At 42.5% G+C, this 17659-nt stretch overlaps 1 protein-coding gene across 6 annotated transcripts in view; it reads left to right on the top strand.

The window, feature by feature from the left end:
- Nucleotides 1-17659, top strand: part of DTNA (dystrobrevin alpha) — a 219323-nt gene that overhangs the window by 145297 nt on the left and 56367 nt on the right. For all 6 annotated transcript variants that reach the window (XM_023756407.1, XM_006091646.3, XM_006091653.3 and 3 more), the window contains exons 6-10: nucleotides 2054-2139; nucleotides 7096-7250; nucleotides 8151-8256; nucleotides 10354-10520; nucleotides 12986-13110. In XM_023756407.1, coding sequence (XP_023612175.1) covers nucleotides 2054-2139; nucleotides 7096-7250; nucleotides 8151-8256; nucleotides 10354-10520; nucleotides 12986-13110 — 639 coding nt within the window. The remainder of the gene's footprint in view (nucleotides 1-2053; nucleotides 2140-7095; nucleotides 7251-8150; nucleotides 8257-10353; nucleotides 10521-12985; nucleotides 13111-17659) is intronic.

Genomic DNA, 17659 nt, shown 5'->3' with positions numbered 1-17659 from the left:
TGGGGTGGTTTTTTACAAAATGATTGCATTTTTATTATAGCTGCCTGCTCTAAAAGTAGTAAACAACATAATGAGTGGCCATTCAAAATTCTGCCAACACCAATTATAATGATTAATAGTCATTAATTAATATAAGAAATGTATTGTTCAGTGACTCTGTGTGAGACAAAGTGCAAAGCACTAAAATTCACCTAACTCAGAAGGCAGTCCTGCCCCCAAGGTGTCTCAGTGTGGAGTTGAGTCACATGCATACACGCAAATGAACAAGTCAAGGTCGCACGGTGTAGGTCCCACATAATAGGCAAAAGTGCAGGGGATAGCCATTGCCTCCACATCCAGGAGGTGAGCAATAAAACTATTTTCAGAGCAGAGTGAATGAAGCTGTTGAGCTGGGTCTTGATGAATGGGTGGGAGAGTCCTGGGAAGGGCGGAGGCCTTAAACAGGGGGACTGTGGTGTGCAGTGCAACAGAAATGGAGCCGATAAGACTGGAGAAGACTGAAAAGGCTAAAACCAAATCCTTAGGCAAACAGAGCAAGAAGGTTTTTAATAATGAAATAACATGGCTGAATTTGTGATATGAGCATTCAAACAGGATATTTAAGAGGCTGTTACAGTGTTAAAGCAAAAACTGCTGGAAGAAATGGCAGAGGGAATAGGAAGAAAAGAATGAGTTCAATGTACAGTGAAGAGGGATATTTGAATGCCTTCAACATGTGTTCGGGTGTTAGTGAGTTTAGGAAGAGCAAGAAGTCAAGGCTGATCCCCATCCCAGGATTCACTGGGTAACTAGGTACTCGGGGATTCTAACAATCAGAAGGACTGGAGGAGGAAGAGCAGGTTAGTAGTAGGATTGGCTCACTATTATGGGGAAGCTCTGTAAAGGTGATGAGTTCCATTTTGAACACACTTGGTTTGACGTGGAATATCCAAGTGAAGATTTCCAATGAGTAAATACATAGTCTTGTGGTCAGACTTAGAAATATAAATGGGGGTGTCACTAGCAGAGGGTTCCTTCGGTTTTGCATTCTGGCTAGATGTTTTTCAGGCACTCTGCTAAGACTGACAACAACAACGATGAACAACAAATGATCTCACTCTGAAGTCTAGTAAGGAACAAAGACACAACTATTTATTACATCTTATTTTCCTAATATGTCAGCTATAGGAATCTTATTCATATAAATGATTCATCCTATATACTATTCCCTTGTCAATACAGACTTGACTTACCTTTCAGCCCCATTATTATTTTAAATAACTCTTGATCACTCTTAAGAGTAACAACTATCAAAATAGTGAATTACTAATTCTGTATGATACCCTTTCTGATTCTAAGGACATAAGAATAAAGAGTTTATTCCAGCTAGAAAGTCATTACCTGGAATATTACACTTCTTACAGTATGCCCTTTGTATCACACTTTGTGAAGGGCAAGTTAGTTATGCTTCATAAATCAATGAAGATTTGGCAGCTCTGGTGTCATTTAGGTAGAAGGAGAACCAGTCAAAAAGAGCTTTTACTTTTGTCCCTTTAAAATACCAGCTCCCTTTGAAAAGTAGGTGGATCAACCTAAGTACAGTTGGCTTGTGGGAAAGAAATGATCATTAGGGAAAAAACATGTGTGATTAAAAAGTCCTCATAGTTACTCTAACAAAAGTCAGGAATTCACTGACCAGAAAAATCAGAAGCAGTGTTTAAATAAATTGTAGAAATGATAGAATTGTCATTAATAAAACTATTTTATGAAACCCATGTTCTGTGACTTTAACCCATATTTAAATGATACATATCCCTCTGGCTGCCAGTCTATGCTTTGAGCAAGTTGCCATCTACAAAGAATAACTTGAAGAGTCTGCTGGCTCTTGAAAGAAGGAAACTGGACAGTTGTTTGGAAATGTGTGTTGACTTGTATTCACAACCTTTGCTAAATGGATTGTTCACATAATGCATCAGCTGTCCTGTGAGTTCTACAGAACAGAAAATGTCAAACCTTGTTACTGGAAGTTCTCCAAATGACATCTTTTTTTTTCTTTTCTATTATCATGAAACAGGGAAGGCCATGGCAAAATTTCAGTATTTGCTGTCAAAATGGCTTTAGCCACATTGTGTGGAGGGAAGATCATGGACAAATTAAGATGTAAGTTGCTCTTCATGTTTCTCCTCGCTTATCTCACCTCCACACCACATTTCCCTCTTCCTCAGTCCTGCCATGTCCCCCTGCTCACCTGCGACTTTCCTCATGCTATGACAGTTGTTTGAAATATGATCTTTTTTAAATTATATTTTTATTGATTTCAGAGAGGAAGGGAGAGGGAGAGATAGAGAGAAACATCAGTGATGAGAGAGAATCATTGATCAGCTGCCTCCTGCATGACCCACCCTGGGGATTGAACCTGCAATCCGGACATGTGCCCTGACCATGGAATCGAACAGTGACCTCCTGGTTCATAGGTCGATGCTCAACCACTGAGCCACACTGGCCAGGCTGAAATATGATCTTTATTGATCTGCATTGATGGTTGGATTTTGTCATAGAAATATTTTCATATTAGATAAGTGTTAATGAAAGGAATGTTTTCCTTCTACTTACAGATTATTATTATTGATAACTTGTTGAGTGTTACCAACTAGACTTTGTGATATTATAGTAAGATATATTTTCTTTCATGTTCATTGTACTGTACTGCCCTACAGACAAGTCCATCATTATAAGGACTTGAAGGACCGCCTTCCTTTTTTAGGTCATCCAAAGCCAAAGCTCCCGGTATGTTTCTTCATTCTCAGGCAGTGCTGTTCAAATCGCTAGAAACTCCAACTGAGCCGGAGTAGACATTGCCAGGGTAGGGGGCATGGTAATTGCGTAGAGACACTGTACACTGAGAATTAACTGGACGCCAATCAAAGCATGATAGCCACAGTACAGTGAGTGATTATGGGGCTTTTGTGTACCTTTGTCACTAATATGTCGAGTTTTAAATGGACAGAACAGTGGGAGTGCTTTGGTTGGTTGATTTGTTGTAGGTAAAGAAGCTGAGACTCAGAGAGTTAAAGTAAATCACATACTTTAAAAGTAAAATGGCACCAGATGGGAAGCCTGACTACTTTCCCTATACCCATGTTATGTATAGAATCACCTGGAATGCTTTTTAAAACATGGATTTCGGATCCCACTCCCAGAATTTCTGATTCAGTGGCCCTAGGGTGGAGGTGTGGGGGCAAGAATTTTCATATATAGCCCGTTTAAAATGATGGACATGCTGCCATTTAAAAGAAAAATTTTCATTTAACCCTCTCCCTTAGCCTAAATATCATGAGTTTACGTCACAATGTTGAGTAAGAGAACGTTGTGATGGGAACTAGGAGGCCCGGGTTGTAAGCCCACCTGTGTGACTGCTTATTGAGTCACCCTGTGGACATTAGACAAATGGGTTGTTTTTCAGACTAAAGAAACATTTCCAAATACTTATTCAGTGTCATGCCAACAGGCCCCTGGATGAAAGGGTCCCATGTTAAAATAAGTTTGAGAAAAACTGGAGAGAATCGTTTTCTGCAGTTCGGAACTCACAGCCCTTCATCAACCAGGTTGATCCTGTGCCATCAAGGACCCTGGTGGTTTCCATGTTTCCACTCAGCTCTCCTCGGGGACAAGTGGGCGTGGCGGGCGTAATTGGCTACAAATAAATTAGAAATTGTAAAAAGCAAAACAAGTAGAAAAACCACAGACAATGTAAAGCTGAGTTTTGAAAACTGCTTTTAAATGCATCAGAAGGGACAACAAACCCAGGTTGCAGCACAATTTCCAAAGCTCAGGGCCACCAGGAGCCAGTCAACATGCGGGGTGTTCCCTGTGCACCTGCAGGCCGAGAGTGCGCGCGCACCCCCTCAGTCATCGGGCTCAGCACCCTAACCAAACTGACCTGATATAGTCCTCCTGTCAAGTTGTTCTTGCTGTGATTATAGCTGTTGCTTTGCTGTTTGTTTCTGTGGCCTGCTGTTTTATTGAGATGGAGTGCTTGTTTATATTTCTGCTCGGGGCTCCTGGGTCGTCCTGAGGACCTTAAGGAATTCTGAACTCAATGCTGTGGGCCTGGGATGCCAAGTGCTCTCCTAGAGCTTCTGGGAGGCTTGTTTTGTTTTCTTTAAAAGGCCAGTATTACGTCAAGCACCAAGCACTGTGTGCTTGTTGAGCTTCTATTACTGAACTGGTTGTTCTGCCCCCACGCCTGTCCCCAAGGCAGTATTTCTAACTCACTGGCCTGCCTTAAAGTCTTCAGTGCCTCCCCAGCATCTTCTGGACACAATCTACACTCCTTTGTGGAGCTTGGGAAGCTCTCCCTATCCGCCTCCCCTCCTACCAGGCGCGTGTGGCTCCTGACTCAGTGAGCTACATGCAGATCGGCGAGTGCATTGTGCTTGCGCATATGCCTCCGCACGTCCTGACCCAGCTTCCTAAGCCTGGCTAACCCTGATTGTCCTTGACGCCGGCCGAGCACTCACCTCTGTGAGGAAACCCTCCCTGGCCCACTGCTGCCTCTGGGAGCCCCCTCTCTGAGCTCCTGTACACCCTACTACTCCCACCTTCACACCACCATACTATAATGTATGCTGCCATGTGATGCATGATGTACACATGTTGCTGTCATCCTCTACAGACTTGGACCTCCCAGAGGGCAAGACTAGGACCTGCTTATTTTTCTGTATATTCACTGCTGAGCACAATTACATACATTTAGTACGAGCTAAGTTAATTTTAGTTGCGTAAATCAACAAATATAAATTCTTCTACAGCATCTATCATTGTATGGCGCTATAGGAAAAGCAAAGGTGGTTAGAGTATCATTTGGGACCTTGCAGAACAATTCCAATAGGGAGGCAACTATATGAAGTAAAGACAGAAAAAATGTGATTCAAATTTAATAATAAAAATAGCTACCATTTCCTGTGTACGAGGTGCCACGCACTATGTGAGCGCTTTACATCTCCGTGCTTTCCACCTGTTAACTAATTTAATCTTTGAAATGGCCCTCTATTTGGTATACATACATATGTCTTACATACTATAAGCATATTACATATATATATGTATATATGGAAGACAGAGAGCCTAGAACTAAGGTACAAACACTTACTTTGATAGCTTCTTCAGAGTCCCCTCATTTATTTTTAAAAACCTGAGTGGCATTAACAGTCACTTCCCTTTCATCCCAGTGACCGAGCCCTAGTTTGGCTGTTGCTTAACAAACTTCATCAACATCAATGAGGCTCATATTAGCTTCAAGTCTGTGAAAGTTCACTGTTGCTACTCCTCCTGCTTTCGCTCTAGTTAGAGACGTTGTCTAAATTCTTTCCTGGAAGATTTGAAAGGCCTCGTCTACTTCTCAAAATGTGCTCTGGCCTAGACACGCCAAGCCTAGAAGGTCGTCAGGATGGCCCAAGTATGCTCAAACCAACCTGCCTAAAAACAAACAAAATGGCAGCTCTAATACACAAGTCCATCGGTTTTCCTAGGTTTCTTCTACCTCCACCCCCCTCCCCTTTCATTGGAATTCTCGAGTTTCTATATTTGGAATTACATAAAGAGTTGTAGTTCTGCCTTTGGCAACCTTTTTATTTTTGACTAATTATAATGAAACACAAGAGATAAAATTCATTAGGTAAACAACATTGTGAAGGTGGATGAGAACATTAATTTTGTTGCTCAAGTAGAATTTCTATAGCCTCATGGTTGATAAACTATTTGAAACACAGTAGAAATCCTTTAAAACTGGAGTATTTAAAGAAAATGAGAGCCAATTCACAACTTTATCACATAATTCAATAAAAGTCTGTAATGTGGTTAGCATCTGACTGCGGTATAAAGTAATGTCTCCAGATTACATTTTGACCTTGAAAAATTAAGCCCAAAATGAAGAGAGGTAACACACTGGATTGCCAGTAGTTTACCCCAGCAGCTGGGCTGGCCTCGTTACACTCCAGCATGGGGGCAAACTATACGATAGCACACCCTTTCGTTCCAGTGGTGGCATTTCCACAGAGGAATTACAAAGCTCCTTGGGAAGTTACGCCGTTAATATGCATTAAGTGCACACAGTGGCAGACACTGAAGAACAGAGGTTCAGTGAAGCCGTAGGCTCTGCTGAGAGTCATCTCAGAGCCTGGCTCCACCTCACTGATCACCACAAGGCCAGGCTGCCTCTTGACTGCGTGAGTTCAAAGACCCTTCCCTGTGAATCAAAGGCCTTCCACCCAGAACATATGATTTATAGGAAGTTTTCTGCTCCTGTGGAGAGTTAATCAAGTGTTTTCGCTACCTCCTTATCCCCCTTGTGTCTTTCATTTTTCAATATCTGAAACCAAAACCCAAACTTTTTAGTGATAATATAGATATGTATAGCTTTCTAGCTACACACACACACACACACACACCAGTGCTATAACACAATTTTCATTGTGTGTTTCAAACAAGGTCAGCATAGCCCTGGCTGGTTTGGCTCAGTGGATAGAGCATTGATCCAATGACTGAAGGGTCCCAGGTTCGATTCTGGTCAAGGGCAAGTACCTGGCCCTGGGTGTTGGGAGGCAACCAATCGATGTGTCTCTCTCACTTCGATGTCTCTCTCTCTCTCTCTCTCTCTCTCTCTCTCTCTCTCTCTCTCCCCCCTCCCTTCCACTCTCTCTAAAAATAAATGGAAAAAATCCTCAAGTGAGGATTAACAAAAAGAAGTTAAAATAAAGTTACATTGAAAAAAAACAAGATCAGCATATTTCTCACATATACAAAATTTGCTGCCTTGGGTTATATATGAGTTCATAATTGACCTCAAAATAACAATGTTATATGCTCTGTCTTATCAAAATATGCTAATCTTATCCCAATTACTAGTTCAGGCTATGTGCCAGAATCATCTACAAAGAGACTCCAAAGAAAACACCGTGCCAGAAATATTTCAGCATAAAAAATAGCTTTTCCATGATTCTTTCATAGACATGATTTATTCTGCCACATTTGTGTTGTTTGAAACAGATACATTGAACTGAAACAGTGGGGAATGTTTACGTGAATTATAAATATCTTTCCTTTTTCTCCCATCAGATATTTTCTCAATGATTTCTGACTCCAGTGGGGTGATGGTTTATGGACGCTACGATCAGTTCCTGCGGGAAGTCCTCAAACTGCCCACAGCCGTGTTTGAAGGGCCCTCATTCGGTTACACGGAACAGTCAGCCAGGTCCTGCTTCTCTCAGCAGGTAGGAAAGAGCGTGTGTGCGGAAGCAGCTTCTGAACAGCAGCCGCTCTCCTCCTGTGTGTCACTCCAGGCCGTGCTCAGATACGCGATAACCCGTAGCATATCTTCCAGCCTCTGACGAATGTCCTGTGAATCAGTCACTAAACTTCACACACCTCGATAATAATAATAGGCGATGTCTACTGACCACGAGCCAGGCACCAGGCTGAGCTGTTTACTCGCACCGTCGAATTTAATCCTACAACAACCCTATAGTCTCCGGGTCATTCTCACTGCCCGATCAAAAGGGCTGAAATGTCCCTCAGCCTCACATGAAACACAAGTCTGACGCACCACCAAGTTTCACCAATGTTTGTCAAAGAAGACGAAAAAGTATGGCCCATGCCGCATCGCACTGTGGGAGTCCCAAAATATGAGACACGCGGCTACCTAAATCTTCCAGGACATGGGACATTTAGGGATCTGAGTGAGGTTTCACCTGAGGTTGCCGCAAGAGAAGTTATTCTACAAATGCAGGAGACTGATGTGGGCACTGTGGCAGGTGCCATGACCCACAGCCGGGTAACACTTCATGGCAATGTCAGTCCATCTCTCCGCGTCATTTTCATCCTGTCCCTCCCATGGGAAAGTGACGCTTCCAGAATTTTCTCTATGTGATCATCTTGACTCGGCCTCAGTGGAGATAATTCAGTCGTGTGTATAAGCGTAAAACACACTCCGTGTTTTAAATTCTGCCGAACTTGGTTTCAAATTCTGTTTCTTCATACATTAGAGGCTCATTGAACGTCCTGTTCCATCTCAAATGATAGCTGCAGAGCAGCTAAATTAAGCGTATTCTCTGTTCTAAACGAACACGGATTGGTGTGGTTTTTTTTTTTATTATGTTTTGTTTTTTATGCAGAAAAAGGTCACGTTAAACGGTTTCTTGGACACGCTCATGTCAGATCCTCCCCCGCAGTGCCTGGTCTGGCTGCCCCTTCTGCATCGACTGGCGAATGTAGAGAATGGTGAGTAGTCACTGCTGAGCGCAGGCAGCTTTTTAATCATGGAAATTAGCCGGTTAACTCTACGGTTATTAAGCCAAGGTCATTGTTTTAGGGAGATCGATTTTGTTGTTCCGAGCTCTGTTTAGGATGCCACTAACCAGTCTCCCTGATCTTTAACAAGGCCTCTGGGTGCACGGTCAAGTTAAGACAGTCAGTGCTAAAAGCTTATTCCATCTCACTGTGTACCCCTCAGTTACAGGTCAGACGTGACTTAAAGACTTGATATATTAGAGGAATCTCAATAAGGAATGTGATCGTTTCTAGTATTTGTTTTAGGTCTGGATTCCCAATATTGGTTTACCTTGGCATTGACGATTTCTTCCTAGGCACTGGGCCAGGAACAGGTGGAGGAGAAAGGGGAAAATTGCATGAGAGAAAGTTACTCATCTTTTGTCATGTGCTCCGAATTATAAGCTTTCAGTGGTTGTAGTTATGTAAAAGACAAAAGCCATGCAAACTTTTGAAATGTGCTTTTTTACAAGGGCAACTATTTCTAGGGTAAAAGGAGTAAATATTGATACACCCAAGCTTAAATGGAAACCACAGTTCAGAACGAGATTTAAAGAAATTTAAACGTGGAGCAATTCAGTGCCTCCTTCTCTAATCTTTAGATGTTCTTATTTATTATTCAATTTAAGTCTGAGATTTCTCCAGACTTAAATAGAAAATCATTTATCCCATATCTCTTACTAGAATCTTAACTCCTACACATTTCTTTAATATACATTGGAGGTAAAGTTAGCTTAAGTTTATGTTCCCATTCAAAACATCTAGCATCTGCCCTTATTATCTCTCTCAGTTAAAGGTAATAAATGTATCCTGTTTTGCTCATGGAGAAGATTTTAAAAATGAATTAAGTCGGTGCTCTGTAATCACTGCCAAGCATAGATTTATTTTTGTATGTTTCTTACTCATCCGCAGAAGCAAAGAGCAATCAAGGTCGGATCATGCAACCTGAGATCATGTTACTGGTCACAGTTCAGGGCTAGTCACCTTCCGTCACGAGGCTGTAATTTCACCCTCTAGCTCAGTACTTCCTGTTTCAGGAAATGGGTTTCACAGGCCTGTCCCCAAGCAGTTGTCTCTAAATCTAGGGCTTACCTTGCCTTTCCCAGGAGCCAGAAAAAGGAGGACCGATGCTTAGTCAGAAGGCAGTACCTCCAGAGCTGGTTATGCCTTTGTGGTTACAGTTGGCTTTTTATCTTCGTTTATTTTCACGTACATTCTTTTCCCTGGCTGGTTAGCCAGAGAATAATGTGACCAAAGGCAAGAATTGTTGTTGTTTTCAATCTTTAGCTCATAGCGTAGAGATGGTTACTTGGATTTGATCATTTGTTAGCTTCCAATGTCAACTATTTTACCTTACCTGCTTTATGATTCCAATTTCTGCCAAAGTCAGTTGTGTCTCCTGAGCTGTCTGATTAGAACTGTATTTAGATCATTTACTTGTCTCCTTGGGCCCTGCCCATCTGCCTCTTAGGAAAGAAAACAAATCTGTTTGTTAGATGGAGGCAATGTCACTCATTAAATAAGCCCATTAACTGCTTCATTTTAAAAAAATAACTCAATTCTCTCATCTAGTTTTCCTGCTCTCCCTCCATTTTTCTTTCTTTTTCCTCCCTCTCCTTTCTCACGTCTCCCTTTTTGCTCTCTCCCCACTGGATGGTCAGCCGTGTTCATCCATGGTGCTGAGTCTCCCAGTGACTGTGCTGGCCTCCTGGAGACAGAGAGCAGTTTGGGGGGGGGAAACAGGCCAGTTGGGTAATTTATATTCTTGTGGTGTAAGAGATGGGAGTAGAAAGAGCAAGTGGCATTACAGAAACTTGTTGTTAAAAGAACACCTATCCTCCACCTCTTTCATTTCTTCCACCTCCACACACACGCCTGAAAAGGGCAGTGAGGTGCCTGGAATAAACAATGCTTCTCTCAGCCCAAACCGACTGTCATCTGGCATCAGGGCACACGGCGGAAAAACGCCATCCCCATCAGCCTGTGTTTGTCCTTATCCTGGCTCGCACTTTGGTTTTCTTATTTTTTCTTCATTTGCTGCCTCCTCAGTCTTCCACCCGGTGGAGTGTTCCTTCTGCCACAGCGAGAGCATGATGGGATTCCGCTACCGATGCCAACAGTGTCACAATTACCAGCTCTGCCAGGACTGCTTCTGGAGGGGACATGCTGGGGGTTCCCATAGCAACCAGCACCAAATGAAAGAGTACACGTCATGGGTAAGGCAAGGGCCAGGCAGTGCTTAAAGTTGGATGTGTGCGTGCGACCCAGAATGCTAGGGAATGTCAAAGAGGGTGACAGAATTCAGGGGTACACTTACCCTGTAGTCAACATTCCTTCTTCCCCTTCCCTCCGAACCCACCGCATCTTACTGGGATCTCTCTCATAGTGTATCTGAGCCCAGTGTAGCTTCCTGTGACTTAAACTATAGGAAGACTCAAATTACATTACTTCTTGAAATGTAGATCACTCGGTACTGATTTAGCTAACAACCAAACAGCAAGCGCCTTCTGGAACATAATCATTTCACAGTAAATTAAGGTTCTTTTCAACCTTTGATGGGTCTTTGTTTTGGTTTGCCAGTTTTTGTGTTTTGTGGGAATTGCTTACAAATGGTTGCTAGTTTCTTCTTTCTTAGATTCTGGAGTTCTCTTAAGTGCACAACTGGAAAATAGAGGAAAGGCATGTGGGCGTGTGGGCTTAATGATGCTGTTCCATCTTACTTTGGGGAAGAGGGGATACTGTGGCTACATTAGCAAATCATCTTTCGTGAATAGTGCAGGTGAGCGACCTGCTGAAGGCGACCCGGAGCGGCTGTCCCTGTGCTGGATGTCTTCTCAGGGGCACATGGCACTGGGTCTACGGAGGAACTTGCCTCCATGAACTTGCTGCTCAAATGGTGGTGTTCTTGTGCTTCATGGGACGGGCATACCATCAACCCTGCCCACTCCTCTTGAAGTAGTTCTCCCACAAGAAAATGCAAACTTTTTATGAGTTTTTTCCCATATTTTTATGTGTTTCAATTCAACATATAGTCTTTACTTAAAGAGTAACTTGCTTTTTTAAAAAAAGGAAAATCTTGAGAATATGCGTTTTCAGTTGGAGTGTTCTTTCCAGGCATGATTATTGGGAACTCATGGTCAGTGTGCATATGTCCATTGCTTAGCACCTGTCAGACTCTGAGTTCAAGGGACAGTTCTTCACTGAGACATCACACACCGAGGCTTCATGCCAGCTCCCAGGCCGCTATCATTGTCGGTCACATCTTATGCTGAGGATATACTGACACCGATGGTGAGACACATTTTAGTATAGCTTATAGAACATAGAAGAAAGAACTTTCTGTTTTCTTATTGTCAACATAGTACCAATTTTCAAATTTATTCTATCCCAAATTCTGGAGGGTCAGTGTTTGAAGGCTAATCATTTTTAATTGTTCTTTTATGTAAATGCTAAAATCAGATGAGCCTTTTTCTCAGGGATTGAAGATTCTAAAATTATTTAGGAGGGCAGTGTCTCTACTAAAGCCAGATTAGACTCCTCAAGAAGATGAAGGGGCCCCGATATTTATGCGGTGAAGAGCTTTGTTGTGTTACTTATGTAAGTGTTCTAAGAATTACATCTCCTAGCAAAAACCAAAGTGGAACTTCTTGAGCAGTGCTCCTACTATTAAAGAATGAGGATAAACGCCACATATTACCACTTTTGGGCTCTATGTGTAAAATAAAGTGAGGAAAATTATAAATGGTTACTCATGGAAAGGAGTAAATTATATGTGGTAAGTTATTTTTTATAATTTTGGCTGTGGAATTTTAAAGTAAACATTCCACCAATCTAAATGAAAAAGAGGTAGCATGATGGTCTGAAAAGAACATGAATTTTAAATTCTCAAGACTCAGATTGGCCCAGCCGGCATGGCTCAGTGGTTGAGCATTGACCTATGAACTAGGAGGTCATGGTTCGATTCCTGGTCAGGGCACATGCCCAGGTTGACGGCTTGATCCCCATTGTGGGGCGTACAGGAGGCAGCCAATCAATGACCCTCTCATCATTGATGTTTCTCTCTCTCTCTCCCTCTCCCTTCCTCTCTGAAATCAATAAAAGAAGTATATTAAAAATAAAAAGACTCAGATTGAAGTTCCACTCTTGCCTCTAGTTAGGTGTGTCCTACCACGCCTGGAACACCTTGCCCCTGGGTTCCTGCAAAGCCTCTTGCTCATCTCCCTCCTTCCTTCTGAGGTGGGAGCAATCCTTCTAGAACCCGGTCCGATGCTGCTGCCTCTGTGATTTAAACACTTCACTGTCCCCCCTGCATTGGAGATAAAGGCCACAGTCCTAAGTGACCTGTGGGACTTTAATGATCGGCCTCCTGCTCGCCTCTTCTTCCTCCATCTGGAATCACCTTCCCAGCCCCTGAGTTTCTGTCAGACGGACTCCTGCTGTCCATGAAGGCCCCGCTCAGGGTCCCGGGCCCGCCGAGCGCCCCATGTGTCCCTAAGCAGCGGGAGCCAGGTGCCTGGCTGGCTTATTTACCACGGAGCAGACTCCCGACTTAGAGTAGGTACTCGAAGAGGATTGCCTGACTGAGTGAATGAATGAATGATTATCTGTGAAAGCAAATCATCTGACAAAATGTTACATAAATGTTAGTTGTCCTCACCTCTGTCTTTCTTCTTCTTTCCAGAAATCACCAGCTAAGAAGCTAACGAACGCGTTAAGCAAGTCCCTGAGCTGTGCTTCCAGCCGTGAGCCTTTGCACCCCATGTTCCCGGACCAGCCGGAGAAGCCGCTCAACTTGGCCCACATCGTGTGAGTGTCTCTGCCTCCACATTAAGAGACATCTTTCTTTCTTTTTTTTAATTTAAATTCTTTATTGTTTGAAGTATTACATGAGTTTCCTTTTCCCCCCGTGGGCCTCTCCCAGCCGCCCCCACCCCCCAGCACATGCCCTCACCTGCCCCCTGTCTGTGTCCATTGGTTCGGCTCATATGTATGCATACAAGTCCTTTGGTTGATCTCTTACCCCCTCACCCCCGCCCCCGCCTTCCCTCTAGAGCAGCGGTTCTCAACCTGTGGGTCGCGACCCCTTTGGCGGTCAAATGACCCTTACACAGGGGTCGCCTAAGACCATCCTGCAGATCAGATATTTACATTATGATTCATAACAGCAGCAACATTACAGTTATGAAGTAGCAACGAAAATAGTTTTATGGTTGAGTCACAACATGAGGAACTGTATTTAAAGGGCCAGAAGGTTGAGAACCACTGCTCTAGAGACAACTTTCTTTATTGGCACGTGTCCAGATCCATAGAAAAGCAATTTCATATCAGTTGTCAGGAACCATGTTTCAAAATTTAATTTAAAACAAAACAACAACAACAACAAAAACCACTGAATGAGCCCTGGCTGGGTGGCTCGGTTGGGTGGAGCGTTGTCCCGTACACCAAAAGGTTGCGGTTTAGTTCCTGGTCAGGGCACATGCCTAGGTTTCAGGTTCGATCCCCGGTCAGAATGCTGCCTCCACTTCTCTCACTTCTCTCTCTCTCTCTCTCTCTCTCTCTCTCTCTCTCTCTCTCTGTCTCTCTCTCTCTCTGTCTCTCTCTCTCTCTCTTTCTCTTAAAATATCAATAAACAATATCTTTAGGTGAGGATAAGAAAACAAAGATTGAATATAATGTCATTATAATGTTTGTGGTAGAGGTATACAGTACAAATGCCCAGCTGTGCAAGTAGAGTGTGCAACACTAATGTAACTCACCTAGAGAGGAAACAGCATTGTTATAAAATATAGATAGATGTCAGTGGAGTTTGCACAATTGGAAGTTAATGATCAATGGAAGTACCGTGGTAAGAAAATTCTAAAGTACACTTTACCTTAATGTCATATGTGCTGAGTCCCAGATTAAAAAGCCCTCTGCTTTAGCTTTCTGCAGAGCCAGTCATCTTAATGATGGCAGTCAACCTGAAGATTGTTGTTTTATCCCGAGCTGTATAACTTTAGAAGAATCATGGCCGGGTGGGGGCGGGGGGGTGCGCAGGTCAAGATGGGATTGGTGGGAAAATTCATCAGAACATCAAAAAGCAGACATTTCAAAAATATTTCTCCAAAGTATGTGTGAGTTTGGTGGACAGGGGCCTGGACCAGGGCACAGGCGCGCGCGCGCACACACACACACACACACACACACACACACACACCCGCCCCATGCCCTGGAATCTCTCTCCGGCCCCATGGCCAAGACAGCAGGGGAGGAGTGGTTGTTTCCTTGGTGTTGTCTTGGGCTCAGTTAGGAACGATGCAGTCACAGGTGCCTCAGAAAGCCTCAGGGATAGATGGTTCCCTCCTATGATGGCCTTGGCCTTTCGTTTGCAAGTTCAGCAGGACCCACGGCTCTGCAGAGCCGACGGTTACGTGTTGACATCAGGAGGTGGGACGATCAGACCTACGGATATTAGCAAGTCACCAAGGCGAAGCTCATGCTCAGGCGGCTCAGAACATGACCCGCAAGCAGCACTGCTGTGGGCCTTAGAAAGCAGTAACTTTTGTCTGATGGACCCAAGCAAGTACCATGTCCGTGAACTTGGGATAAATACTCCAGGGCTTTGTTCAGTTTGGTCCCAAGTGGCTTTGAGGGTTCACGGTCCTCAGCAGTACACAGTCTGGAGGCTCCTGTTGCCGGCATGGACTGAGCATCCGAAAACTAATGTAAACCGGTTCTGTAGAAGGCGGTTAACTTACTTTTGGAAATTTTGCTACTAAAAGTAAGCCAGGGGTAAATCAATGTGGAGAGCACCAAAGCGCCAACCACTTTTCAGAAAATGACCTCATCAAGGCTGTTCTCATTCTTACTAAGGCTCAGCTTTCCTTCCCATAGTGAGACCATCACTAACTTGTAAATGAAAGTGAGGGCGAGTCTATGCTCTGTGCTCTGCCACAGTCACTTTCTACCAGACCCGACAGGACTTTCGCCCCCAGCGAGCGTCCAATCACAGCTGCCTGCCGGGCGTGAGGATAGAGAGAACCTGGGATGTGAATGGCCTGGCTCTAGGGGCTTTGCAGTCCAACAAAAGTAGGATGCTGCCTTCCTTTTCAAGAAAGGGCATGTGCCAGGGGCTAGGGGCGGCCGGGGGAAGGTCGATGGGGGAAAAAAGGAGACATATGTACTACTATCTGTAATACTTTAAACAATAAAATAAAAATAAATTTAAAAAAATAAAGAATTAGGAGGTGAGGCAGTGTGGAATAAAATCAGTTTCACACTGCATATCTCCTACTGCAGGGACTTGTACCCAGTTGGCTCACGATTGGGGTGTGTGTGTGTGTATGTGTTAATTGGCTAATATTTTTTTAACTTTAATTTATAGTGTCAATATGATCTGATGTGTTATTAACTGAGCTAAATGAGGGCTGTATCTACACAAGTTGGGTTCTAGGATTCCCTTAAAATACTATACAAAATATGCCCTTTTTTCTGAGAAAAGTTCTATATATTGAACCAGATTCTCAAAATAGCCCTTAAATGAAAAGACTGATCTATCCTCATTGTTAATACATTTTTCCAGGGTGAATGTCTTCATTTGCAAATTGTGAAAAATATTTACTTGTTGAAATAACATATAAGGAATTCTGGATGTAGACTGTTCAGTCTCAGAACAGAATCATTTTTCTATTTTTGGCATTATAGATTTTTTCCTCCCTATTTGTTATTCAAATGTTAATGCCCTGAATAGGCATCTAGGACCTCCTTTTATTTATTTATATTTTGGGTGGGGATACCTAAGACTTCTAATTTTTAAATATGCTATTCACTTAGCTGCTTTAAATTATTATAAGCACACAATGGCCACTTAAGTGGGTGACATTTTGGTATTTTGACATTTGTACTTAGCTATTGTATTGCTTGTAAATGTTGCCATGATTAACAGTCTCTATTCTATTCAATTCTTTGCTGCCCAAAGTGATACTTGGTAAGTAGTTCAATCCTCCCCAGTGTACTTATAAAAACTTGTAATCATAATTATAAGTGATTATGAGACACAAAACAAGTGAATGGCTAGTTTAAAACTAATTCTGCCTTGAGCTGAACACTCAGTTTATAAGAAGAACGCCAGTGTTATAAAAATGTTCGCTACAAAGATTTTTGTTCAGGAAGAAAATCCCCCCCCCCCCCCCCGTGGCTTTATCTTGTGGAGCCATTTCTTTCTTATAAGAGTAAATGCATGTAAAATTCTCAGTGGGACCTATTTTTTAGATAAGGCAACTTGCCGTTTGATTATGGAAGAAATAGAAATTTTAGTTCCTTTGAAAGCCACTATTTACTCCCACGGTTAGCCCTTCTGTGTCCCAGGTTCAACATTTTTATGATGAACCTTAAACATGAAGCCATTTACTAATTAACTACAACTTTCAGCTTTGCTTTGCAATGACCATGTTTAATAAAGTGAATTTACCAGGCTAGTTAAAAAGCATTGCAAATCTACTTGTCTTCTCATTGCCTGGAGATAGAGCAAGATGGGAAAGTTTAAAAAAAGAGAGAGAGAGAGGCCCCCCAAAAAAACCACAAATGTTGGTCTAGTTGTGTGTTTTTTTTTTCAACTTTGCCAAAGCTACAATGTAAGATATTTTATTATTTCATTCTGTTTACTGTTTTAAAATCTGATATTCCTGACTTCGGAAAATTCACAGCAGACATTTGCATAAAATTAGCATCCTTCTTGTAAAGTGAAAGTGTTCTGTTCAAGGCAAACTAACTGTGATTCCCTAAGATAAAAATTAAACCATTACCAGTTTGGCTCTTGATCAGGCCAACACAAGTAGACTCTGTAGGCTAGAATTAATTTTTCATCTTCAAATAATTCTACTCAAATATAGAATCATAATGAAATAAAAATTTCTTCTGACTCAAAATGATGCCCTGCCTCATCCCCTACCTTTTGAGCTGTCAATCCCATCTCATCCTACCATGTATTACCTTACAATAAACCTAAAATCAGATTAAACACTGCTTGGAGATGAGATAGGGATCGTAGTGCTTTCATTTTACCTGAACTAAGACACTAGTGATGGGGAAACAATGACAGGATGAAATTAAATATCAGACAGGGGATGACAGACCTGAGGAGTTGGTGTTTAGGGACATGAACAATTTTGAGGAATGTTGAAACTATTTTTTTTCTCCCACCATATGAAAAAAAAATGAAGTTTATGAGATGCCTTGCACCATGCACCCTACATAGGCCTCAACCAGATAACAGAAAGTCAGTACACACTAGTACTTGTGGTGCTTACTTGCATCTTCACTTACAACAAAGAGCAAATAAAGCACAAGATGATTTTGTAGCCTGGTCCTTCCAGAC

This window comes from Myotis lucifugus, unplaced genomic scaffold (genome assembly GCF_000147115.1).
Source record: "Myotis lucifugus unplaced genomic scaffold, Myoluc2.0 scaffold_93, whole genome shotgun sequence".
Taxonomy (NCBI): Eukaryota; Metazoa; Chordata; class Mammalia; order Chiroptera; family Vespertilionidae; genus Myotis; species Myotis lucifugus.
This window is presented reverse-complemented; position numbering and strand designations above follow the sequence as displayed.